General features: G+C 44.7%; 2 protein-coding genes across 2 annotated transcripts; one reads left to right on the plus strand and one right to left on the minus strand.

Moving 5' to 3' along the window:
* Positions 1 to 973: 973 nt before the first annotated feature.
* On the minus strand, positions 974 to 13,813 carry VMAC (vimentin type intermediate filament associated coiled-coil protein). The gene is made up of 3 exons (XM_070732837.1): positions 13,602 to 13,813; positions 7,877 to 8,286; positions 974 to 1,214 (listed from the first exon to the last, which is right to left on the minus strand). The coding sequence occupies exons 1-2, from the start codon at positions 13,802 to 13,804 to the stop codon at positions 7,938 to 7,940; spliced, it is 552 nt and encodes a 183-aa protein (XP_070588938.1). The 5' UTR covers positions 13,805 to 13,813; the 3' UTR covers positions 974 to 1,214; positions 7,877 to 7,937.
* A 481-nt stretch (positions 13,814 to 14,294) lies between these two features.
* Positions 14,295 to 26,637, plus strand: NDUFA11 (NADH:ubiquinone oxidoreductase subunit A11). The gene is made up of 4 exons (XM_070747886.1): positions 14,295 to 14,439; positions 21,966 to 22,058; positions 26,023 to 26,145; positions 26,283 to 26,637. Exons 1-4 carry the CDS (start codon positions 14,358 to 14,360, stop codon positions 26,393 to 26,395), a joined length of 411 nt encoding a protein of 136 aa, XP_070603987.1. The 5' UTR covers positions 14,295 to 14,357; the 3' UTR covers positions 26,396 to 26,637.
* The last annotated feature ends 1,217 nt before the right edge of the window (positions 26,638 to 27,854 follow it).

Consider the following 27,854-nt stretch of genomic DNA (forward strand, 5'->3'; position numbering starts at 1 on the left):
ATAGGAATCAATGGAGAAGCGATTAATGTGTGCAAGCCCAAAATTCACCCCTTTTGCCAGCTGAAGCGCCCGTTTTTGCGCTGCTGGGATTTCCCTGAGGCTCCCCTCCATGGGAAACCCCACCTCCGGACTTCCGTGTTTTTGTGATGCTGCAGGGGAATCCCAGCAGCGCAAAAACGTGTGCTTCGCTGGCAACGGAAGTCCGAAGGTGGGGTTCCAGCACGGGGAGCCTCAGCGAAATTGCAGTATCGCAAAAACACGGAAGTCCTCGAAACCCCACCTCCAGGCTTCCGTGTTTTGTGATGCTGCGATTTCGCTGAGGCTCCCCTCGCTGGGAAACTCCACCTCCAGACTTCTGTTGCTAGCGAAGCGCCCGTTTTTGTGCTGCTGGGATTCCCCTGCAGCATCACAGAAACACGGAAGTCCAGAGATGGGGTTTCCCACAGAGGGGAGCCTCAGGGGAATCCCAGCAGCGCAAAAACGGGCGCTTCGCTGGCAACAGAAGTCCGGAGGCGGGGCATCCCAGTGGCGGCGGCTTGGGTTTGTAAGGTGAAAATAGTTTGGAAGAAGAGGCAAAAAAATCTTAAATCCCAGGTTTGTATCTCAAAAAGTTTGTATGACGAGGGGTTGTAAGACGAGGTATCACTGTATTTCATTCATTCAGATCTAGGATGTGTTCTTTGAGTGTTCCCTTTATTTATTTATTTTGAGCAGTATATTTTTATTTATTTCTTCCGCAAACCAATAGAACTGTGACTCTTGAGCTCTCAGATGTTTGAGAAATTTCTTGGGGAAGAGATTCACATCACAGCAACCGATCAGACAGACTTTTAAAAAATAGAACAGTGTGGGAATAGTCACAAAAGGCCGGCAGTTCTGAAAAAGTTCTAGTATTCCTGCTAGGAATCGTATCTTCGTTAGTCGGTGTAAAACATTCAGAAACCAGGAGAAAAACACCAGAATACAATATAGATCAAGTATACCAAAATATTTTTATTCTGCTTCCAACAAGAAAAATTAGATTGAGGACCTATTGTAACAAAAATCCTCATAGGCACTTAACTGGTGCTTCAGTTGTCAGTAAATATATGATTCAAAATAAACGTAACAGGCATTAAATAAAACAAATCAATCCTCTATATTCAATATGTAGTCCGAATGGTTCCCAGGAAGTGTTTAAGACTGCAGTCGTCCATTCCATGAAATCTCTTACTCTGTGGAAATACAGCAAATTATAGGACAAAAAATGTTTGCCAAAATACCAGTAGAAAACCTGCAACTCTCCCAAGAGGATTACGAGAGTTAACTTAATCTATATGGGCAGACATGAAGGGCGAAGAATGGATGCAAGAAAAAAGCAGAATTTTGGGAAACCGTGTTGTGGCTTTCACCCTTTTAGCCGTTTCGAAAGCTGTATGGCTGAAACGGCATTAAGAGGACACCAAGGCAGTTTCATGGCCGTTTAGGTTGGTGGAGTTTTGTAAAGTCTACCTGCATGGATCCCTCAAGACATTTCTACTTTCCTCTGAAAATACAAACACAACATGGCCTGAACCACCGGATTTTGCTCCCTTGGTACTTCCTCTGTAGCTCAAGATCCCTTAACACTGCGTTTCTCAATCTTGGCAATTTGCAGATGTGTGGACTTCAACTCCCAGAATTCCTCACTTGGGAACGGAAGCACACAAATGCCAAGGCCTTGAAATGCTGCAATTATTGTTTTCAATGATCTCTAACTGAAAAGGAATTAGTGTATTGAAAGGTTCATGGATTGCTACTGCCTCTATAATGGGTCTCCCAACCTTGGCAACTTTACGCCTGCGGAGAGGGGCAGCATACAAAGTCTAATAAATTATTATGATTATTATGATTATTTAAGATTTGTGGACTTCAACTCCACAAGTTGAAGCTGGCTGGGGAATTCTGGGAGTTGAAGTCCACAAGTCTTAAAGTTGCCAAGGTTGGAGACCTCTGCTCTATAGGAGAGACATCATCTGGACACGAGGGAAGGATCAGCACATTTGACAGGTTTAGAAATATTTATGAAATGTAACATCTTGTTGCAGGGCAATTGCACCGCACTTTACTGAGCATGAGTTTAAAGAGGGCTAAGTTAGTACTCCAGGTTTGGCTAGATTCGTATTAGACACGGCATTGTAAATCACAGCCAGCTTTTTTACCCCTGCCTTCTCTAGCTGATTCATGGTAGATTCAGACTTACTATGGTATTCAAACTTAATACAACCATGTTCTTCAATTACCTGAGATGACATGAGTTTCAATTCTGAATGTCCAAGTAATCCTAAAAACCCCAACTCCAGAGATGCAGGTGACAAGGGCAAACTCTTTCCAAAGTGTACTCTTTAACAAAAGTGGATAGGTCTATCATATATAAACAGTTTCTATGCAACACAGTCTACTTTCTATTAGGATAGAATCAAAACAAGGTACAATTCCCTTAATTTTCCAGCCCAGGCCAATAATAATTACAGTGTTCCCTCGATTTTCACGTGTTCAAACTTCGCAAAAAGTCTATACCACGGTTTTTCAAAAATATTAATTAAAAAATACTTTGTGGGTTTTTTCCCTATACCATGGTTTTTCCCACCCGATGACGTCATATGTCATCGCCAAACTTTCGTCCGCCTTTAATAAATATTTTTTAAAAATAAACTTTAATAAATAAACATGGTGAGAAATAATCTAAATGGTTGCTAAGGGAATGGGAAATTGTAATTTAGGGGTTTAAAGTGTTAAGGGAAGGCTTGTGATACTGTTCATAGCCAAAAATAGTGTATTTACTTCCGCATCTCTGCTTTGCGGAAATTTGACTTTCGCGGGCGGTCTCAGAACGCATCCCCCGTGAAAATCGAGGGAACACTGTATTCCTATTTAGCTTTTATAGCAGCCTTGCAAGCTTGTTGCCAGTTCCCTATACAGTGGTACCTCTACTTACGAACTTAATGCGTTCCGTGACCAAGTTCTTAAGTAGAAAAGTTTGTAAGAAGAAGCAATTTTTCCCATAGGAATCAACGTAAAAGCAAATAATGCGTGCAATTGGGGAAACCACAGAGAGGGTGAAGGCCCTGTTTCCTCCCAGGAGATTCCTAGAGAGGCCCCACGGAGGCTTCCTCCTTCTGTTTCCATTTACAGTTTCGGAGGCTCGGGTTTGTAAATGGAAAATGGTTCTCGAGAAGAGGCAAAACAATCTTGAACACCCGCTTCTTATCTAGAAAATTTCGTAAGTAGAGGCGTTCTTAGGTAAAAGTACCACTATAGTCGGAACAGTAATAATGTGCTTGGCCAAGAAAGCAAACAAGGAAAATATCCAAACGGATATTTCCAAAAGGTGTGAGCAACCTGTTGAACCCCATTTGTGATGGGGATCGGGGATTGCAATTATTCTCCACGAATGAGGAATTCCCAGTAAGTGCGGGTCATAATATTGCGATAAGTTGTGGGTTGGGCTAGATGACCTACAAGGTCCCTTCCAACTCTAATAATCTCTACAGTCAGCTAAATGCTGTAAAGAAACCGAATGAGCGGATCAGAGTGACACCACTTCAAAAGATGAAGCAACTTCCAGGTTTTCAGCAGAAAATGCATCTTGAGTTAACTCAACAAAAGATCTCAGCAATTTTTTTTAAACAAACTTAGGGTAACATTTCTGGCACAAAATTACTAGTGTTAAAAATAAAACCAGTCTTTTTCTCCCCCACTGAGAAGCTAAAATAATAGGCTCTGATCTTTCCTGACTGATTCATAGGCTTGGAAAGAAACTGGCAAGCTAGAAAGAGAATTCTGGGAGTTGAAGGGCACACGTTTTTAAAGTTACCAAAGGTTGGGAACACACTGGCTTGATAGCTCTTGCAGTCAGTTATTGCTTATGCTTTTCAAAGAGACAAGTGACCTACTCTAGGAACGGGAATAGTAATGCCTGGTGGTGCAGTGGTCAGAATTAAGCACACTGGTACCTCTATCTAAGAAAGCCTCTACTTACAAACTTTTCTCATTAAGAACCGCATTTTCAAGATTTTTTTTGCCTCTTCTCAAGAACCATTTTCCACTTACAAACCTGACTTTCCGAAACTGTAACAGGAAAAGACAGGGAGAAGCCTCCGTGGGGCCTCTCTAGGAATCTCCTGGGAGGAAACAGGGCCAGACAAAGGAGGGAGAAGCCTCCATGGGGCCTCTCTTGGAATCTCCTGGGAGGAAACAGGGCTGGACAAAGGAGGGAGAAGCCTCCGTGGGGCCTCTCTAGGAATCTTCTGGGAGGAAACAGGGCCGGAAAAGGTGGGGGAAAGCCTCCGTGGGGCCTTCCTAGGAATCTCCTGGGAGGAAACAGGGCCTCCACCCTCCTTGTGATTTCCCCAATTGCATGCATTATTTGCTTTTACATTGATTCCTATGGGAAAAATTGCTTCTTCTTACAAACGTTTCTACTTTAGAACGTGGTCACGGAACAAATTTAGTTCGTAAATAGAGGTACCACTGTATTGGGTTGCTGCCGTAACTGGGTGGGGGTGGAAATGGAGCTTCGCACGCAGGTCTGGGTGACAGGCGTGTGTGGTAGAGCAAGATTTGGCTTCTGTGCATGCGCAGGAAGCAAAAAAAAAAACCCCCACCGAAATCTCACCTGCCCGTGCATCTTCTCGCGAGATTTGCTTCCTGTAGATGCGCAGATGCCAAATCGCACTCCGATGCATGTGCGCACCTGCTGGACACCTGGAGCTGCACACACATCAGCACTGGTAGTAGCAGTAAGTTGGAAACACCCCCCCCCCCCGCTGTACAGCACTATGCAGTATATAAGTCTAAGTGCTATTGCTCATACCCGCCACGGGGAAGGCCTAACCACCGATAAAACCATAAATAAAAGATGGTTGAATTCCTTTTCCTAGTGAAGCAAGCAGGCTTATTATTTCAAGCTGAAATTCTGTGCTCGTTCCTGTGGATTAACCAAACAGGCTGAAAAAGAAGTTTCCTATTCTTGGTAATTTTGCCCCCTCTAAAAAAATTGCCTATTCAGGTTAAAAGATGGATTAAGTATCTAACACACAAGCCAAATATACATTAGCCTTAGAATTACTCTGCTAGGAAAACTTAGTTCAGTAAGTTTGTTAAGGGGTAAATCCTGAAGAGAGATGAAGCTGCCCAATGAAGGGAAATAATCTTTTACCACAATTAATATAAATGAATGCAGGAAGTCCTCCGCCTATGACTACAATTGGGAAGGCAACCTTGCTCACAAAGTGATGCAGTTATTAAGTGAGTTGCATCCCATTTTTTTTTTTTTTGCCATTAAGCAAATCCAGCTTTCCGGTTTGACTGTGCTAGTTGGAAGACCCCTTAGCACAGGGATGGCAAACCTTTTTTTCCTCGGGTGCCGAAAGAGTGTGTGCATGTGGTACTTCTGGTGGGCCCAGTTGGCTCATATTTTGCCCTCCCCGGCTCCAAAGGCTTCCCTGTAGCCGGTGGAGGGTAAAAACGCCCTCCACCATCTCCCTGGAGGCTCTCTGGAAGCCCAAAACACCCTCCCAGAGCCTTTGTGCAAGTCAAAAAATCACTTGGCCGGCACACACATGCATGTTGGAGATGAGCCAGGGCAACGGCCCGCGTGCCAGCATATATGCCTCCGCATGCCACCAGTGGCATAGGTTCGCCATCACTGCCTTAGAACAAGGGTAAGCAAAGTTGGCTCTTCTATGCATGACATGTGGACTTCAACTCCCAGAATTCCTGAGCTAGCATGATAGAAACATAGAAGACGGACAGCAGAAAAAGACCTCATGGTCCATCTAGTCTGCCCTTATACTATTTTCTGTATTTTATCTTAGGATGGATCTATGTTTATCCCAGGCATGTTTAAATTCAGTTACTGTAGATTTATCAACCACGTCTGCTGGAAGTTTGTTCCAAGCATCTACTACTCTTTCAGTAAAATAATATTTTCTCATGTTGCTTTTGATCTTTCCCCCAACTAACCTCAGATTGTGTCCCCTTGTTCTTGTGTTCACTTTCCTATTAAAAACACTTCCCTCCTGGACCTTATTTAACCCTTTAACGTATTTAAATGTTTCGATCATGTCCCTCCTTTTCCTTCTGTCCTCCAGACTATACAGATTGAGTTCATTAAGTCTTTCCAGATGATGGACTCAGGAATGCTGGGAGCTGAAATCCACAAGTTACAGAAGAGCCAACTTTGCCTACCCTTGCTTTAGAAGATGCTACATGGTGATGACACGACCTGGGATGCTGCAACCATCATAAATATATGCTGATTGCCAAATGTCCAAGTTTCGATCACTACAAAGATATTGCAGTGGTCGTAAGCGTTAAGAACCGATCAACAGTCCTTTTTTTTTTTTACACAGCAATCTTAACTTCCAATGGTTGTTAAATGAATGGTTATAAGTTGAACTTATACTAACAGGACTGGACTCCAAGATTCCAGCCTTCTTAAAGGTTTTTAAAAAGATACTAGTAACTAGGTAACCTTCTTTTCACCATTCCAATTCTGGGATTTCCAAGCCTATCAACAAAGGCGTGATTTCTTGCCCTTGTGCATTTTATATTTTAAATAATTTAGCCCACATGGCACATGCAAAACTGAAATTACATAATCGCAGAATTGGAAGGAACCACAGAGCTCATCTGCAGGATTCTTTAGACCATCTCCTTTAGCAAAGGAGAACTTACCAAGTACAGTGATATCTTGTCTTACAAACTTAATTGGTTCCGGGAAGAGGTTCTTAAGGTGAAAATTTTGTAAGATGAAACAATATTTCCCATAGGAATCAATGGAAAAGTGATTAATGCGTGCAAGCCCAAAATTCACCCCTTTTGCCAGCCGAAGTGCCCATTTTTGCGCTCCATGGGAAACCCCACCTCTGGATTTCTATGTTTTTGCGATGCTGAAGGGGAATCCCAGCATCGCAAAAACGAGTGCTTCACTGGCAACGGAAGTCCGAAGGTGGGGTTTCCCATGGAGGGGAGCCTCAGGGGAATCCCAGCAGCGCAAAAACGGGTGCTTCACTGGCAACGGAAGTCCGGAGGCGGGGCATCCCAGCAACGGCGGTGGGTTTGTAAGGTGAAAATAGTTTGTAAGAAGAGGCAAAAAAATCTTAAACCTTGGGTTTGTATCTTGAAAAGTTTGTATGACGAGGCGTTTGTAAGACGAGGTATCACTGTACTTTACTATTTGCTCCACTAGCTGACAACTTGTAACAATTACAAAATTCCTCCTGATATCTAAACCCTAATTTTGAATTCCTTCCTTGTAGTTTGAACCTGTTCTGGTCCTGTCCTACTCCCAGACTGCTGGTGGTTTTGGTTGGATATAGCCAAAAAATATTGTGAAATAGAAGAAGAAGAGAGAGCAGTGGTGGCAACCCTGTTTAGAGTCGTGATAATTTAAGTCAGCAGCTTCCCTTTAGATACCTGCTTCTCTTAAGAGTGGGATTAGGCAATCCAGAGTGCTACCCTACAACTCCAATAACTGTAAACATAACCAATATTGAAAGATGCTGGGACTGTCACAATTTGTCCTAGAGATTCAGGTATCCTGCATCCAATGAAGGAGTGCAGGGGGAAAAAGGCATAATTTTTAAGCCACAAACCAAAAACGTCTGCTGATACTCTAAAGCAGTGTTTCCCAAACTAGGCAACTTGAAGATATCTGGACTTCAACTCCCAGAATTCCCCAGCCAGCATTCGCTGGCTGGGGAATTCTGGGAGTTGAAGTCCAAATATCTTCAAGTTGCCAAGGTTGGGAAACACTGCACTAAAGTATTACTATAGTGGCTGGTTTAAAAATAGTCACTTTGTCATCTCCAGCACGCGCAGGTCAGAGTAAAAAAAGAAGAAGTGGTATTACCCTATCAAAAGTGTCTTTTTTAAAAGAGGCTTCAGAGGTGGGATCCAAGAATCTCGTCCGCTTACACTGTGGTCCCAAACAAAGTCTTGTCTGAATCCTGTTCGTCGTCCCCAAGTGAAAAGTCTTTAGTGTCCAAATCAAGGTCTGGGATACAGTTTGTCTCCAATGACAAGTTGTGATCGGGTGAGTGGACGTCGCTCTGTGCTCCAAGGACGGGACTCAGCTGCTCCCCTTCGGCCATGTAGGCCAAGAGATTGTCCAGGACTGGACGGCTCCGGCAGATCTTGGTCAGCAGGCGGCTCCTGTGCCTCAGCTGCGATATCAAACTGTCTTTTTCCTGGATCACGTTCAACAGTTTTTGCGTGTGCTGTTCGGAAAACTGTAGCTTTTCCTCCAATATGGCAATTTCCCTTTGGAGAGGGGAAAAAAAAACAGGTTTGTAGCCGATGTAGTAGTAGTAGTAGTAATAATAATAATAATAATTATTATTATTATTACATTGGCAATAATAATAATAATAATAATAATTATTATTATTATTAATTGGATTTGCATGCCGCCCCTCTCCGTAGACTCGGAGCGGCTAACAACAATGATAAAAACAGCATGTGACAATCCAATAATAAAACAGAGGGGCGGCATACAAATCCAATAAATAAAATAAATAAATAAAATAAAAACAACTAAAAACCCTTATTATAAAACCAAACATACACACAAACATACCATGCATGACTTGTAATGGCCTAGGGGGAAAGGAATATCTCAACTCCCCCATGCCTGGCGGTATAAATGAGTCTTGAGTAGTTTACGAAAGACAGGGAGGGTGGGGGCAATTTTAATCTCCGGGGGGAGTTGGTTCCAGAGGGCCGGGGCCGCCACAGAGAAGGCTCTTCCCCTGGGGCCCGTCAAACGACATTGCTTAGTCGACAGGACCCGGAGAGGGCCAACTCTGTGGGACCTTATCGGTCGCTGGGATTCGTGCAGTAGCAGGCGGTTCCGGAGGTAGATTTATTGGATTTATATGCCGCCCCTCTCCGCAAACTCTGGTAGTCTGGTCCAAAGCCATGTAGGGCTTTAAAGGCCATGACCAACACTTTGAATTGTGACCGGAAACTGATCGGCAGCAAATGCAAGCGATGTAGCATACCAATGTAGCATATATGTTAGGATAGGATAATATTATATCTGTACTTCTAGCATAATATGCCTTGCTCATTTTTGATTCCATTATAGCCAGGACAGGACTCACATAGTTTAGTCTGCACTTCTGGTGGAAATCTACTAAAGGAAATAGCTGGCCATAAAACAGTTCAACAACATCCCCCTGATAACAAGAATGTATCATTCAAAGATGAAAGCTATGCAATATACATTGCTTGAAGACAACAGGATGAGACTGTGATGAAAGGACATTTGCCCATGGTAAACAGAGATTGGCTGTGATAAAGACAAATGGTTCAAGGAAATTAGCTACATGAAAGGACCTTACTTGAAAGGACATTTGCTCAAGGAAATTAGTTGGGAGAAAAATTTGATTGCCTGTGTTATAAACCTGGAAATAATGTATTTAAAAGGATTTCTACCACGTGCTGAATTTGGAATTCTACCAGGTGCTGTTAGATTGGATTCAGGGTTTTTTACATGGGGTTATTTTAGTTGGGTTTATTATTGGGGTTTTATAATCATTGTTATATTTGACTTCTTTTTATTATTGTACTATTGTACTGTTTTTATTGTTGTAAACCGCCCTGAATCCTACGGGATTGGGCAGCATAGAAGTCGAATAAATTAAATTAAAGTACACGTGGGACAATTACACAATTGCTATTCAATCGGAAAAGATGTGGAGAGTGCCTTCCTATAACTCCCATCAAAGAGTTATTGTTAATGGCGAGTATTCTGAGCAGAGTCAGGTTACAAGCGGTGTGCCACAAGGGTCTGTTCTGGGTCCTATTCTTTTTAATATGTTTGTGAGTGACATAGGGGAAGGTTTGGTAGGGAAGGTTTGCCTATTTGCCGATGATTCTAAAGTGTGCAATAGGGTTGATATTCCTGGAGGCGTCTGTAATATGGTAAATGATTTAGCTTTACTAGATAAATGGTCAAAGCAATGGAAACTGCAGTTTAATGTTTCCAAATGTAAAATAATGCACTTGGGGAAAAGGAATCCTCAATCTGAGTATTGTATTGGCAGTTCTGTGTTAGCAAATACTTCAAAAGAAAAGGATTTAGGGGTAGTGATTTCTGACAGTCTCAAAATGGGTGAACAGCAATGTACCCTCTAATTTTTTTTCGGTGTGGGCGGAAAAGTATAGTGTCTGAGCGACAGTCCCTTTGGGACTGGGCGGCATAGAATAATAAATAAATAAATAAATAAATAAGAAAAAAATCCCTTTTATTAAAAGAAATTAATAATTTAAAAAAACCAAAATCCATTACTATTAAAACTAAATCAACCAGCAAAACCAAAAACATAACTATTAATAAAAACAGGTGAGGGCTGGTTTTTTTTTCTCTGTTATTATTTAAGTGCTTTTACCATATGCTTTAAATCAAGTCACTTCTCTCTCTGTTTCTCTCTCCTGTCATTCTCTGCCTCAATCATTTTCTCATTTCTCTTTTCTCCCCTTTTTTCTATCATTTCTCTCTATCTCTTCCTTCCACTCTTCTCTCTCTCTCTTGCTTTCTCTGTCTCTCTCTCTCACTCTCTTCCTTCCTCTCTCATCTCTCTCTCTCTTTCTTTCTCTTTCTCTCTCTTTCCCCCTCTTGGTCTCTTTCTTTTTCTCACTTTCTCCCTCTCTTGCTTTCTCTCTCTCTCTCACTCTTTCTTGTTTTCTTTCTCACACTCTTTCTCTCTCTTGTTCTCTCTCTTGCTATCTCTTTCTCTCCCCCCTTTCTCTCTCTCTCTCTTTCTCACTTTCTCTCTATCTTGCTGTCTGTTGCTCTCACTCACTCTCGTTCTCTCTCCGTTCTTCTCAGCGGAGGCTGGTAATATTCAATGTCGCCGGCAGGCATTCTCTCAGCAGAGGCCGGCGAAGGTGATATTCAATGTCGGGGGCGCGCGCGCGGTTGTGCACGCTCCCTATCTCCATACCAGGCCATTCGGAACATTCAAAATAAGAAAAGCCTTCGCTGGCGAAAGTTTTTCTTATTTTGAATGTTCCGAGTGGCCTGGTATGGAGATAGGGAGCGTGCGCAACCTGCCCCGCCTCTCCTGCAACCCCCTTGCTGAGAGCCCGGGATGAAAGTGCTCTCAGCAAAGGGACTGAGACGGGCAGGGCGTGCGTTCCGGGTGCGGAGGAGCCGCGCCCAAAGGTAGGAGGCGGCGGCGGAGCAGAGGGGGCGGATCGGGCGTGGGGCAGTGACGAAAGGCCGAGGGGGCCGGAAGCAACCTGGGGAGGCAGGGGCGACTGCGGCTCCCTTCCATTCTGCTGCCGGCGCCCCCCCCCGCGGGACTGCGCGCCCATGGAAAATGGGGACTGCGCGCCTATGGAAAAGGGCGCGCAACCCGGTATTTTGGGGTGCGCGCGCGCTCACGTGCGCAGCCTACAGGGAACAGTGGTGAACAGTGCAGTCAGGCGGTAGGGAAAGCAAGTAGGATGCTTGGCTGCATAGCTAGAGGTATAACAAGCAGGAAGAGGGAGATTATGATCCCGCTATATAGAATGCTGGTGAGACCACATTTGGAATACTGTGTTCAGTTCTGGAGACCTCACCTACAAAAAGATATTGACAAAATTGAACGGGTCCAAAGACGGGCTACAAGAATGGTGGAAGATCTCAAGCATAAAACGTATCAGGAAAGACTTAATGAACTCAATCTGTATAGTCTGGAGGACAGAAGGAAAAGGGGGGACATGATTGAAACATTTAAATATATTAAAGGGTTAAATAAGGTTCAGGAGGGAAGTGTTTTTAATAGGAAAGTGAACACAAGAACAAGGGGACACAATCTGAAGTTAGTTGGGGGAAAGATCAAAAGCAACATGAGAAAATATTATTTTACTGAAAGAGTAGTAGATCCTTGGAACAAACTTCCAGCAGACGTGGTAGATAAATCCACAGTAATTGAATTTAAACATGCCTGGGATAAACATAGATCCATCCTAAGATAAAATACAGAAAATAGTATAAGGGCAGACTAGATGGACTATGAGGTCTTTTTCTGCCGTCAGTCTTCTATGTTTCTATATCCACAGCCTGCCCAAACTCAAACTGGCTTCTCTTTTCCTATTAATTTGTTCCTGAAATTCCAGCTGGGGTAGCTATCTCCCACCGTGAAATTCAGTACACAGGTATTTGCTTTCCCGGTCCAATGATTTCCTAATCCTGAGAAATAATGACAACTTGTTTAGCAAAGATTGAGAGAGGAGAAAATCCCCCACCCACCCACCCCAAATATATGAAGAGCTTTGGTAGTACAGTGGTTAGAGGGCAGTATTGCAAGCTACTTCTGCTGATCACCGGCTGCCAACAGTTTGGCAGATCGAATCTCAGTAGGCTCAAGGTTGACTCATCCTTCCATCCTTCCGAGGTCAGTAAAATGAGGAGCCAGATTGTTGGGGGCAATAGGCTGACTCTCTGTAAACCACTTAGAGAAGGCTGTAAAATCACTATGAAATGGTATATAAGTCTAAATGCTATTGCTATTGTTTAGCAAGATTGAGAGATGAGAAAATCCCCCCCCCTAATACATTAAGAACCTCTGTGGTGCAGTGGTTAGAGTAAGAACATAAGAAGAGCCATGCTGAATCAGGCCAAAGCCCATCGAGTCCAGCATTCTGTGTCATACAGTGGCCCATCAATTGTACATGGGGATCTTGAGTAGAAAGAGAAGGTAAAACTCTCCTTTTCCCTTGACCCCCAACAAATGGTACTCAAGGGAATCCTGCCTGCCTCAACCAACTTAGAGGCAGCACATGGACATCCGTTTCAATAACCACCGATACACTTGGCATCCATGAATCTGTCTAATCCTGCCTTGAAGCTATCAAGGCTGACAGCTGTCACGACCTCTTCTGGAAGTGAATTCCATAAACCAACGACCCTCTCGGTGAAGAAATATTTCCATTTATTTATCCTCGCTTTCTTACCTATGAGCTTTAGGGAGTGCCCCCTTGTCCTAGTATTGTGTGATAGAGAAAATAATTTCTCTCTATCCACCTTTTCTATCCCATGCATGATTTTATACACTTTGATCAAGTCACCCCTAGAGTGCAGTACTGCAAACTGCTTCTGCTGATCACCAGCTGCTAGCAGTTTGGCAGATCGAATCTCAGTACGCTCAAGGTTGACTCAGCCTTCCATCCTTCCAAGGACGGTAAAATGAGGACCCTGCTTGTTGGAGGCAATATGCTTATTCTCTGCAAACTGCTTAGAGAGGGCTTTAAAGCACGGTGAAGCAGTATATGTCTAAATGCTATTGCTAACTCCCAGAATTCTCCACCCAGCTCTCTTGCATGTACTGTCTTACTTGTTGGGGGCAATATGCTTGCTCTCTGTATACCACTTAGAGAGGGCTGTAAAGCACTGTGAAGCGGTATATAAGTCTAAATGCTATTGCTATAGCTCCAAACGAAAGCTCACTAATATTCAGAAGACCAACTTCCTAGAGGAAAAAGGCAAATGGCAATCAAAGCAGTTCTCTTTACAAAACCTTTTATTCGTTCCCTAATGACAAAGCCACTCTAACCAAGGCTCTAGTCTTCTTCGAGGTCAGTACCTGTCCTTGCCCTCCCGAAGCCCGAGCACCGCCTGGCGCATCTCGGCATCCTTCCGGATGAGGCTCTGAGCCTGGCCGTGCACCGTGCGCTCCGCAGCCGCCAAACGCCGTTCCAACTCCGCAACTCTCCCGTGCAAGGCGGCCAAATGCGCGTTAGCCTCGCGAATCTGGACCGGCGTCGGCGGCGAAGATGAAGACATCATGGACGACGGCGACCACGACGATCCCCGGGGAGCTCGCCCCGCCCAGCGCCCGCGCGTAGCAGCCAATGGGAAGGCAGGTCACACCTCCACACGCCGCGCCCTTCATTCGGAGTGACCAATGAGACGCGAGGCTTGAAAAAATGACAAATGGGTCCCCGCCTTCTATTACAGTGGCTTGACAGATTTGAAGTTCCAGTCGGGCCGGTCAAGCGCGTCCTTTACGACGCCCCGCCCCTAAGTAGGCGGGCAAAGAGGAAGGGTGGAAACAAACCACACGCGGCGTTATTTCCCTTCCACCGCCCAAGCGTCTACCAATAGAAATCATGGGAAGCCACACCCACAAACCAATCGATTGTTCTGATGGGAGAGCCACGCCCCCAAACGTCAATTAAACCGCGCCTACTTTCTCCTAATCTTTACGAATCCCCGAGTTGCCATTGGCCCCGTGTGTAACGCCGGCTCCCTCCATGTTCTCGCGAGACCAGGTTCAGGGTAGTGTCCTTGGTGAAATCTCGTGGTAGTTTATGCTCCCGTCGCCGCGGTCGACGTCAACATGGAGGGCTCCGGGGAGATTTTCGAGGAGACCAACTGTTTCCGCAAGACTTGGCTGGCCGGTCGCCTCGGGGCCCTCGCCGGTGAGAACCCAACCGAGTCGGGCCGTTAACTGTGAAGGCTGCGATTCCACCCGGGAATCGTGACAATAAATATCCCCGTGCTTGACCTTCCATCGCTGTCGAGCCTCCTTCCCCAATAGAATAGAATAGAATAGAATTCTTTATTGGCCAAGTGTGTCCAATCAATATCCAATAAAATATGCACCAAAGGCAAATTCATTCTGTGTCCAATCACACACAAGGAATTTGCCTTTGGTGCATTTTTTATTTATTTATATATTCGTTTTTTTTAATGCCGCCCTTCTCCTTAGACTCAGGGCGGTTTACAATATGTTAGCAATAGCACATATTGCCCCCACAATCCATGACCTCATTTTACCCACCTTGGAAGAATGGAAGGCTGAGTCAACCTTGAGCCGGTGATGAGATTTGAACCGCTGACCTGCAGATCTAGCAGTCAGCTTCAGTGGCCTGCAGTGCTGCACTCTACACACTGCGCCACCTTGGGTCTCAGTGTAAGAAAGAGATACATTTGTCAAGAATCATGAGGTACAACACTTAATGATTGTCATAGGGGTCAAATAAGCAACGGGGGATATTAATAAATATTAAATTATTTTTAATAAATAAAATATTAATCTTAAGAATGCAAGCAACAAGTTACAGTCATACACAGTGAAGGGCTACCAAAATTTTTACTACCCCACTGTGGGCATGGCTTATGCAGGACACCCTGCATTTTCTTTCAACATTTTCTTTCTTTTCTGTTTACTAAGTCTGCGGAGAGGGGCGGCATACAAATCCACAAGGCGACAACGACATTATTATTATTATTATTATTATTATTATCATCATCATCATCTTTCAGTGCAAATTGAAAGATAATTATACAGTCATACAGTCATAAGTGGTAGGAAATGGGTGATAGGAATGGTGAGAAAAACTAGTAGTAATAGTAGTGCAGACTTAGTAAACAGTTTGACAGTGTTGAGGGAATTATTTGTTTAGCAGAGTGATGGCGTTCGGGGGAAAACTGTTCTTGTGTCTAGTTGCCTTGGTGTGCAGTGCTCTATAGCGGCGTTGTGAGGGTAGGAGTTGAAACAGTTTATGTCCAGGATGCGAGGGGTCAGTAAATATTTTCACAGCCTTCTTCTTGACTCGTGCAGTATACAGGTCCTTATTGTCCATTAAGGACCTGTCAATCAAGACGAGAGCTGGAAGATACCTTGGTTATCTAATCCATCCCCCTGCCCTGGCAGGACACCCTATACCTGCCTATACTATTTCCGACATGCATGCACCTTCTTGTCTCAAAGGTACTATTTTAAGAACTGAGTTGGGAGGCACCTTGGAGGTCATCTAGTCCAGCCCCCTGCTCAAGCAGGACATCACTATACCAGTGATGTTGAACAGGCAAGGGTGGCCCCTACTGCTGCTGCTGGTGTGCTGCACATGAAGCTTTGGGTCTCTGGCTTGTGTGCACGTGCATCTTGGCATATGCGCAGGAAGCAAAATCTTGCAAGAGGATGCACACATACGAGATTTTGAAAAAAAAATTGCTTCTGCGCATGCACAGAAGCCAAAAATAACCTTTGTGAAGCAAAATCTCGCCAGGACTTGTGCACACACGCCTGACACCCAAAGCTGCACAGGCAGCTCCAGTTTTACTACTGGTGTGGCATCCTCATTTGTACTGGTAGGAACCCAATACTGATGGCGAACCATTTTTGGTTCGCATGCCAACATTTAACATTTAATTTATTTGATTTATATGCCACCCAATCCCATGGGACTCAGGGCGGCAAAGGGGTATATGTGCATGTGCCTACACCTATTCTATTCTATGCTATGCAATGCAATTCAAGACCATTGCAGCATCCCCATGCTCATGTCAAAATTCAGACACTTGGCAACTGACATATTTATGATGGGTAGCAGCATCCCAGGGTCATGTGATCACCTTTTGTGACCTTCTGACAAGCAAAGTCAATGGGGAAGCCAGATTCATTTAGCAACTGTGTTACTAACTTAACTGCAGTTATTCACTTAACAAATGTGACAGGAAAGATTGTTTTGGCCAGCAGGGTGCTGCAGGAAGCCATCCAGGCCCCAAACCGCACTCCATTTTGACTGGTATCCATCTGGTGTCCTCCACCTCTCCCCACACCCGGCTGGCCTGCAGAGGAGAACTACAATATTGAGCTGGCTCTGAAAGAAATCCAGGTTATATATCCCTAGTCTAGTGGATAAGGCACCAGGCTAGAAAGCAGCAGATCATGAGTTCAAGAGCCGCCTTAGTCATGAAAGCCACTTTGGATCAGTCACTCTCTTTTTAGCCAGCCCATCACACAGGGTTGTTGTTGTTGTTGTAAGGAAAATAGGAGGAGGAAGATATGTTCACTGCCTTGGATTGTTTGTAAAATATAATAAAAGCAGGATACAAATAAATAAAAATAAAAATATTCATTTCAGCCAGGTGGGAATGATTATCTATTTTGCTCCTTCCATGAACGAAGGAAATCACTAGAAAACCTCTTCTCAGATATCATATTGAAATATTTGAAAAAACCCAATAAAAATGTATTTGAAAGTACAGTGTTAATTTTTAAATGAAAAGGTATTGAGTCTCTGAGTCTACAGAGAGGGGCAGCATACAAATTTAAAAAAAATTAAAAATAAAATAATAATAATAATAATTGATGGCTTTCCCCCCCAAAACCTCTATTAAAATAGATTATTAGCATTCAAGACAAACAATACCTAATTTCCAAAATAGGCAAGTATTATTATTCCTCTGGAATCCTTTAACAGATCTAATTCAATATATTGATTAAATTTGCTATTACAGTATATGCAAGCTTATACATGCCAGTAAGAATGATAAAATCTCTTTCTCTCTCTCTCTCTCTCTCTCCCATGAAATAAATATATGTTCCTTTACCTTTGGCTTCAAGTATGTCAAACTATTTACTAAGTCTGCACTACTATTACTGCTAGTTTTTTCTCATCATTCCTATCATCCATTTCCTCCCACTAATGATTATATGACTAACTTATTGCTTGTATCCTTAAGACTGGGATCGACAAACCCAGGCGCCTGGTCGCCAGTGGCGCCTAGAAAATGTTGTCTGGCGCCTAGAAAATGTTGCCTGCTGTACTGTATGTATACAGTATATTTTTCCCGCCTTGTGTTTACGCCCAGAAATGGTACATCTTGGCTTCCGTAGCTCCGCCCATCAACCTCGGAGCGAGCTGCTTTCCCAGCGTCCCCTGCGCTTGCGTGCGTCTCTCCCTCCCCCCCTTGCCTCCATTCCGCCTCCTACTCGAACCCCTTCACTCCCCCCCACCGCACACAGACGCAGGGCCGCCGATAGACGGGTACTACTGGGACTGCTGTACCGGGCCCCGGGCAAATTGGGGCCCGCAGTCAGCGGCTCCTTGCACATGCCCAGTCTGTACCCTCCCTCTTGCCGGCTGCCTGCCCTTACCAGCAGCAGAGAGAGAAAGAGAGAGGTAGAGAAGGGCTTACAAGGGGGGTGGCGAAAGGAGGGTAATTATAATTTTATTTTATTATTAAGCGGGAAAGCGCCAAACCGAGACAAACGCGCGCCAGCCCTCGCCACGTGCGCGCCGTGGTGAGGCGACTGAGGAGATTTCCGCCGTCTGGGGGGGAAAGGCGCGGGCCCGACATGAGGAAACTCGAGGGAATTTTTTTTAAAATGACTTTAATCATAGACGGTGGACGAGCCCGGAGGGATGTGGTGGCTCGCCGGGATGTGCTTGTGGGTCGGCGGGGCTCTGGCATGGACGCCCGGGCAGCCGCGCAACCTCTACCGCCCCTTCAACTTGAGCTCCCTAGCGGCGCTCTCGGCTCCGTTCAAGACGGGCGCCACCGGGACGTCGTTGGCGGAGTCTCCCGCTGCAGCGGCGGGCAACCGAGTGGAGAAACTCGGGCGTGCTTTCAAGCGGCAGGTGAGGCAGTTGCAAGAGAAGAGCGACCGCTTGGAGCTGGTCTTCCTGGTGGACGAGTCGTCGAGTGTGGGCCAGGCAAACTTCCTCAGCGAGCTGCTTCGTCAAGAAGCTGCTCTCCGACTTCCCGGTGGTGGCCACGGCGCTGGGGCCATGCGGGACCGCTTATCCAGGCGAGCGTGGACCAGCAAGCCGCCTTCCGCTCTCTCTCTTTCTCTCTCTGTTGCTGGCGTGGTGTATGAGAGAGAAAGAGAGAGAGCGGAGGGCGACGAAGAGCTCGCTGAACACTTCGCCCCTCCGCCCGCCCACCCGCCCACGAAGATGGGCTGCCAGTGGACTTCAGCAAACTTTTGACGTTGGGTTGTGCCAACCTTCTTCGCGCCCCTCTGCGAAGGAGGCGGACCTGCTTTGCTTGTCATCCGGCTTCACCTTGGCCTCCACCCATTTGTCTAGCTCGCTTCCAGCGCGTTTCTCTCGCTCCCTCTTTGGGGCGAGGCGTTTCCATCTTTTCCTCAAAACTCCCCCCCTTCCCCATCTTCACACACACACACATGGCCCCACACCGCCTCCACCACCCGGTAACGCGCCCGATCTCTACCTCTCTCTTTCTCTCTCTGCTGCTGGTGTGGTGCATGAGAGAGAAAGAGAGAGAGAGAAAAAATAAGGGAGAGAGAAAGAGAGAGAAAGGAAGAGGAGAGATAGAAAGGGGGAGAGAGAAAGAGGGAGAGATAGAGAAGGAGAGAGAGAAAGAGAGGGGCAGAGAGAAAGAAAGAGGGACAGAGAGAAAGAAAGAAAGAGAAGAACAGAGAGAAAGAAAGAGAGGGACAGAGAAAGGGAGAGAGAGAAAGAAAGAAAGGTAGAGAGAAAGAGGGAGAGATAGAAAGAGAGTGAGTGAGAGAAAGAGAAGAGAGAGAGAGAAAGAGAGAGGGGGGAACCCGAACCGCTCCTTCCCTTCGGGCCAGTAATCTCAACCACACCGGACTACGGTGTGGTTGAGATTACTGCATTGGCTCATCATTTTCGTAAACAGCTATCTCCACCTGAAAGTGATGACCAATGCATTCACTCACTCCTCAATGAGTGGTATGAGTTTAAGGTCATTGGAAAAGGAAAGAAACTGTGTGAGCTTCTGGATTTGGCACTCTCCAACACCGAGAGATTTCCAGTTCTGGGAAACCTGTTGTCGATTGTAGCGGTGCTCCCTGTCTCAACCTCATGTTGTGAAAGAGGATTTAGTTTGATGAACATGGTCAAAAATAAATTCAGATCAAGGATGCAAGAAGAAAGTTTAAGTGACTTGTTTATGATCACCATGAATGGGCCATCTGTGAAGGCGTTTGATCCTGCCAAGGCTGTGGACCACTGGTACTTCAGCTCTAAAATCACAAGGCATGTTCATGGCCACAAAACGCAAAGTGAAAAACACTAGAATGTTGCCTAAAATCTAAAATATCAAAATATAATATTTATTATCTTTAAAAGTAAAATGTTGTTTATAACGTTTGTAATGTTTTTTTTGTTAAATTAAAAACCAAGTTTGCTTAAAAAAAATTCTGGCTCCTAAATTTTTTGGCTGGCTCCTAGATTCTGAACAACTTTGTCGACCCCTGCTAAGATTTTTATTAATATTGATTGTTTCTTCATTGCTTATTTGACTGCTATAATCATTAAGTGTTGTACCTCATGATTCTTGACAAATGTATCTTTTCTTTTATGTACACTGAGAGCATATGCATTCCTTGTGTGTTCAACCACACTTGGCCAATAAAGAATTCGATTTTATTCTATTCTATTCCTTTTATATTTTAACTTTTTTAAAGGTACTCTTTACAGGATAGATAGATAGATTTTCCTTGATTCTGGAATTCAAAAACCACAGCTCAGGAGAGCATCAGATTGAGAAAGATGCTGTAAGCCTAGTCCCATCTGAGGACAAATTGTCAATTGCAGGCTGCTCTGTTTTAATCCATGGTCAGTATAGTAAAGTAACATGATTTTGTCCTTTAATAAACAGATTCTGATAGAGCAGTGATGGCGAACTTATAGCCTGGGTGCCACAGATGACCTGCAGAGCCATATCTGTTGGCACACGAGCTGTTGCCCTAGCTCAGCTCCAATGTGCACGTGTGTGGTGGCCAGCTGATTTTTGGCTCGCACAGAGGCTCTGGGAGGGCGTTTTTGGCTTCCAGAGAGCTTCTGGGGGGATGGGGAAGGATGTTTATACCCTCCCCCTATCTCCAGGGAAGCCTTTGGAGGGCGAAACACGAGCCTACTTGGCCCACTAGACGTTGGGAAACAGGCCGTTTCCAGCTTCCAGAGGGCTTCCGTGGGGTAGGGTGTTCTGTCTGGGTCCCCCCATACGCCAACACCAACCAAAAAGAGTAGGCAGACACACTGGTAAAAAGCAAAGGCAGTTTATATAATTCAAAGCAAACACAGGTAACAAAAACTGTTCTTACAGACAGGAACATTCTGAAGCTTCACAGAGGTTTCACGAAGGCCAGGCAATAAAACAGGATTCTTGCTGGCAAAAACAACGCTGGAGATAATAAAACCCACGCCTCCCCCAAGTCTTCCAGACTTCTAGGCCACAAGCCAAGATCAGAGACGCCGAGACTCGAAGCAAGGTCACAGGACTCCCAGTTGATAACGCTGCACAAGACTGTAAGGGCGGGCCTGCCTTTTCAACCCTGCTGAGGAGAACCACACCCAAACCCAGCTGTTGCCAATTCAGGGATGGAAATACCTTTCTAATTGGCCCCGTCTTTGAGCTGCACGTCGCTGCCTCATGTCTATTATAGCCTGTGCGTCTTCATCCAATGAATCCAGGCTACTAGCTGGGGAGAGCCCCCCCCCCCCCCCGGGGTCTCAGGCTGCTCTCCCTCCTCCTCTTCCTGACATTCCTCTCCCCCGTCTGCCTGGTCCTCCCCTTTCTGTTCACTGTCCTCCTCCTCTGGGCATGGAGCCAGCAGAGATCCAGCCGGTCCCTGAGGAGCCTCAGGCTGAATCACAACATAGGGGAAGCTGTTTTCACCCTCCCCAGGCATTGAATTATGGATATGGGCACTCGCGCATACACGATAGCGCACACGCATGCTCTTTCAGCACCTAAGGAAAAAAAGGTTCGCCATCACTGTGATAGAGTGACATGGATAGGTACAGGACAGGTAGTTCTGAACTTTCAACAGTTTATTTAGTGACCATTCAAAGTTACAACAGCACGGGAAGTGATTTATGATCATTTTTCAGACTTATGACCATCCCCATGGTCATGTGATCAAAATTCAGGTGCTTGGCAACTGACTTGATTGGTGTAGTGTCTTGAGGTCATGTGAACATCTTTTGCAATCTTCTGACAAGCAAAAGCAACAGGAAAGCCAAGTTCACCTGAACAACTGTTTTTATTAACAACTGCAGTAATTCACTTAAGAAGGCAAGAAAGGGTTGTTGCCAATAAGAAAAAAATAGTTAATTATAATTGGTTTACTTTCCTCATTTTAAAATAATGAAAGGTTTTGTTGTTGCTGGTACTACTAACCTTTTTATGTCATCCCCTTTTAAAAAAAATATTTCCGTAGGTCTTTTTGGTTCAACTTACCATGTAATTCTGTACTCACCCGAAACAAACCTAGAAGGACTTATCAGATTAGCCAGATCCACTGCCACGATGGGTAAGGCCTACTTCTTTGGTTTGTAACATTCAGTGCAAGTCAATGCAGTTTGTTGACTTGTGGCTGAGCATATATTATGTGAATGAAAGCACTGTGGTTGTAAATCATGGTTGATCCCTATTCTCTTTAGTGAACAGAGCCAATTAGAAAGCAAGGCTTAAAACAGTGTGCGAAGTAATCAAGGTTTCGTTTTCATTTGTATTTCATTTTTTTTTTAAGACTGTGTTTGATTTGTACTGGTATCTCAGTTTTTAAACTCAGTGTTTCAAGTTTAATTTATATATACAGTGGTACCTCAACTTAAGAACGCCTCTACTTAAGAACTTTTCTAGATAAGAACCTGGGGGGTTCAAGATTTTTTGGCCTCTATTTAAGAACTGTTTTCTACTTAAGAACCCGAGCCTGGAAAAATTTCCCAGGAAATTTGAGAGCGGCATAGGGGCCCGGCCAGTTTCCTGCCATTCCCCCTTTAATCCCGGCCATCTCGGGCTTTTCTGCCAGAGGAGCCTTTCGGTGGCGCTTAAGGAGGCTTTGGCAGTCTAGAGCAGACAAAGCATTTTATTTTTTGATTCCCTTCATCTCACCTTCTTCCTTCAGCAGCGACTGTCCTCCTCCTCTTCTTCCTCCTCCTCCCACCCAAATTCCGAGCTTTTATTTCTTTCCTAATGGCTTTGCACGCGTTACTTGCTTTTACATTGATTCCTATGGGAAAAATTGCTCCAACTTAAAAATGTTTCTACTTAACAACCTGGTCACAGAACGAATTAAGTTCTTAAGTAGAGGTACTACTGTATATATTTCCTGAAAAGATATGATTTAAAGCAGAGATTTTATAATAAAACCAAACTTAGAAGTTTAAAAATTCTTAAATTACTGTCCAAGTACTAACTTGTACTGTAAACGTAAGCTTAAAGGTAGATTTTAGTCAATAATTAATGCATTTTAATTTCTTTTGTTCAAGAGATGTTCACATTCAGGAGGAGAGGACATCTCTCCTTCTGAAGTAGCCTTTTGAAAGTGTTGTGTGCTTTCCCACAATGCCCCTGCACAAAAATATTGGGGATAGAGTAGATGCTTACAGATTGAACGTTGCCTTTTCAGTAGTGACTTGGTATGAGAACAGCCCTTAGCTCAGTGATGGCGAACCTATGGCAGGGTGCCGCAGGTGGCACGGAGAGCCATATTTGCTGCCCTAGCTCAGCTCCAGTGTGCATGTGTGTGCCAGCCAGCTGATTTTTGTCTTGCAAGGAGGCTCAGGGAGGGTATTTTTTGGCTTCCATAGAGTCTCCATGGTGATGAGAGAGGGCATTTTTGCCGCACCCTGGCTCCAGGGAAGCCTTTAGAGTCTGTAGTGGGTGAAACACAAGCCTACTGGGCCCCCCGAAGTTGGGAAACAGGCTGTTTCCGGCCTCCAGAGTGCCTCTGTGAGATGGGGGAAGCTGTTTTTGCCCTCCCCTGGCATTGAATTATGGACGTGGGTGTTTGTGCATGCACGAACACATGCTCTTTCGGCACCCGAGGAAAAAAAGCTTCACTGCCTTAGCTGAAACCAGTAGGGTTCAAATAGTGGTGTTTTTATTTCAAACTGTGTCACAAAATAATTTTATGGAATGTTTTCGTTTGAGCATCTTGGGAGACCTAGAAAGCCTTCCAAGATCCTCAAAGCAGCCTACTCTATGCTCAGCAAATAATTTTACGTATTTTCACTCACATTCTTTCAAATAAATAAAATGTTCTTCACATCATTAGGCGAAACCTTAGAAAGTGACCTCCCCCCCCCCCCCGTTTTGGGCCTAGCTGAACTCCCTGCAGCCCCTCGGGACCAAAAGCAGGCCGCGGGGTTAAAATGCTGTGTCTCTCACATGCGCCCGCGTCTTCTGCATGCACACCACCACGGTAGATACCTGAAAATTAGCTGGCTGATGGGAGATGCATGCGTAGAGGAGCTGAGCTGGGTGATAACCAGTGAAGGGCTACCAATTTTTTACTACCACATTGTGGGCGTGGCTTATGCAGGACGCCCTGCATTTTCTTTCAAACATCTCCCTTATGAAACCAGGTTGCAACGCCTTGATCTCTTCAGCCTTGAAAGACGGTGTTTAAGGGGTGACTTGATTTTATTTATTTTATTTATTTATTATTTGGATTTGTATGCCGCCCCTCTCCGAAGACTCGGGGCGGCTTTTGTATAAAATCATGCACGGGATAGAAAAGGTGATCACACAATACTAGGACGAGGGGCCACTCCCTAAAGCTCATAGGCAAGAAAGTGAGGACAAACCAAGGGAAATATTTCTTCACCCAGAGGGTCGTTGGTTCATGGAATTCACTTCCAGAAGAGGTCATGACAGCTGTCAGCCTGGATAGCTTCAAGGCAGGATTAGACAGATTCATGGATGCCAAGTGTATCGGTGGTTATTGAAACGGATGTCCAAGCGCTGCCTTTATGTTGGTTGAGGCAGGCAGGATTCCCCTGGGTACCATTTGTTGGGGCTCAGGGGAAAGGGAGGGTCTTGCCTTCTCTTTCTACTCAAGGTCCCCATGTACAATTGGTGGGCCACTGTGTGACACACAATGCTGGACTCGATGGGCTTTGGCCTGATTCAGCATGTCTCTTCTTATGTTCATCTTTCAGTGCAAATTGGGTGCTCTGGGTTGGAGCCAGTGTTCCCTCTATTTTTTTTGGGAGGGTGGGCGGAAAAGTATAGTGTCTGAGCAGCAGTCCCTTTGGGACTGGGCGGCACAGAAATAATAAACAAACAAACAAACAAACAAACAAAAAACCCACCCTGTTTTGCCTCAGAGAATTTCAAAATAAAATACTGTACTGTGTGTCTATAACAGTGAGCTCATAATAGGGCAACTCTATCAATATCAAAATGCCACTTAAATAGTTGAGCTAGTTTAAAACTAGATTTTGATTTTCTTTCTCTCTTCCTTACTCCCATTCTTTTTCTTTCTCTTTTCCTTCCTCTCTTTTTTCTATCTGTTTCTCTCTCTTCCTCTCTCTCTCCTTCCCTCTCACTCTTTCCCTCTCGGCTTCTGGGCAGGTTTGGAAAACTCTGAGTTGATGATGATTTTTAAGTGAGCAATTGCTCACTGCTCAGCTTAGAGGGAACTATGGTTGGAGCTCCATTTTCACTATCCCGATTGCGTTCTCCCCCCTCCAGGCATCAGCCCAACCCTGGTGACAACTCACATACCCACAGAGAAGGCTCTGTGTGCCATCTGTGGCACATGGCATCGGACCAGAATATCTCCGGGGCCGCACGAATCCCAGCGACCGGTTAGATCCCACAGAGTTGGCCTTCTCCAGGTCCCGTCGACTAAACAATGTCGTTTGGCGGGACCCAGGAGAAGAGCCTTCTCTGTGGCGGCCCCGACCCTCTGGAACCAGCTCCCCCCCGGAGATTAGAACTGCCCCCACCCTCCTTGCCTTTCATAAAGTTCTTAAGACCCATCTCTGCTGTCAGGCATGGGGGAACTGAGACATCTCCCCCGGGCCTATACAGTTTATACATGGTATGTTTGTGTGTATGTTTGCTTTTAATAATGGGGTTTTTAGTGTTTTTTAAATTATTAGATTTGTTCTTATATTGTTTCTGTTATTGTTGTGAGCCGCCCCGAGTCTACGGAGAGTGGCGGCATACGAATCTAATAAATAATAATAATAATAATAATAATAATAATAACAACAACAACAACAACAATAATAATAATAATGTGCCATAGATTCGCCATCATAGTTCTATAAGATGTCTGGAACATGAGAATTTGAGCCTGGCCATTTGTATCTTGACTGAGAACCCCCTTATACCGACAATATAACCAGTTTAGTTTATTTGTGCCCCATCTGGTGATGTCTCTGTATAAAAAAGTGCTGTTTTAGCATAATGAAATAGCTGGACTTGCAGAAATTGACAAATCGTTTTCCTCCTTTAGCTTCTCTTTATTCCCTCCATAGCCATCTTAGGGGCAGTTTTTGGGGCAACGTCCAGCATCAGTGCTGAGCTTCGAGACGCTCCAGACGACCCAAAGAACTACTTTATTGGAGGATGTGCATCGGGGATAATGATAGGAGCCAAAAGTTAGTATTGGTCGTGCCTTTGTGTTGTTGGGTTTTTTTAAACGTATTCAATGGAGATTTGGGGTTTTGAACTGAATAATTATAAGACATAATCTGTAGCCTGTGATCCAACCAGTGCTTGTTTTCTCCCTTTCCAGCTAAGAATTTTCTTATCGGCAGTGCATCTTGTGTTGGTCTTGGTGCCTTGGGAGCTGTTGTCAAGGTTGGCAAACGTGAAGGCTGGGAATTTTTGGTACACACTGAAAAATAACGTGGACTTCCCAATTCTAAAAGCAGATGTCCTTCTCTGTCTTCTTTTATCATATAAAAGAGCATTGTCGTATGTACAATTGCTAGTCACTGATTGAAACTCATGGGGCTGCCAAATGACATATAAATCTTTAGTAATAATTGAAGGATGTCGACATAACTTGTACATATGATGAAGTGGTGATTTAATTGAATTGTCTGTTCTGAGAAGAACTAACATCTAAATAAATAATTGTGTTTGGATAGCTTATTTTTTATTCCCGTGCTTAACTTTTCCCCCTAAATAGGAGCTAGATGACAATACTGGAAATACTAAACATGAAAGGGACTCTACTGGATTGGATCAAGGTTCAACTGGTTGAGGCTCACAATAAGACTGGAAGCTTTTTCCTTTACTTGCTTTTCCTAGTATTCAGAACTGGGTTATTTCTTCACATAGGCATTTCATATGTAGTCATAATTTCCTAGCTCGGTTCTTCCCAGGCAGTTCAGAACCAAGACTTTAGAATGCAACCTTGATAAGAAAATATGGGATTTGTAGTCCTAACATAAATAGAAAATTCCAGGTTGAGGACCAAAGACACTTAGCCCTAAAGGCTGTACAGTCAAGACAGTCTGCAATAAATTGTAGAAGCAAAAATGCAAAATGGTTCATATTAAAATATATTGTCATATTCTGAAGGCTGGATATTTCAGACAAATTGTTGCTAGTACAAGTAACTTGTACTCCTTAACTTGTGACTGATCATTGGGTGGGCCATTGAAAGTTACAATGGTTCTCTCGGGGGGGTACTTACAACCCAGTTCCCAGCTCCAAAGTTACAACAACTGTCCCCCGCCCACAGTCACATGACTGCCTATCAGATGTTCAACAACTCCCTCATCCCTGGGCAACTTGACTTCATTTTGACTACGTTCTTCAAAGGTAGTTCTCTAAATGAGGCTACCTTTGAAGAGTGTTCGGAAACTGCAAATTGTGCAGAATGCAGCCGCGTGAGCGGTCATGGGTCTGCCCAGGCACGCCCATGTCTTTCCAATACTCCAAGGTCTGCACTGGCTGCCAATTGGTTTCCGGACTCAATTCAAAGTGTTGGTTATGACCTATAAAGCCCTACACGGCATCGGACCAGATTACTTGCGGGACCGCCTCCTGCCGCATGAATCCCAGTGACCGGGTGGGTCCCACAGAGTCGGCCTTCTCCAGATCCTATCAATTAGACAATGTTGTTTGCTGGGGCCCAGGGGAAGAGCCTTCTCTGTAGGGGCCCTGGCCCTCTGGAATCAGCTGCCCCCCGGAGATTCGCACTGCCCCCACCCTCCTCACTTTTCGTAAGAGTCTTAAGACGCATTTATGCCGCCAGGCTTTGGCCAATTAGACTTTAGCCCCTGGCCAGCGAACGATTGTATGGTTGCTATATGAATGGGTGTGATTGATTTTAATATAACTAGGGATTTTAGGT

The sequence above is a fragment of the Erythrolamprus reginae genome, chromosome 1 (assembly GCF_031021105.1).
Source record: "Erythrolamprus reginae isolate rEryReg1 chromosome 1, rEryReg1.hap1, whole genome shotgun sequence".
NCBI lineage: Eukaryota > Metazoa > Chordata > Lepidosauria > Squamata > Dipsadidae > Erythrolamprus > Erythrolamprus reginae.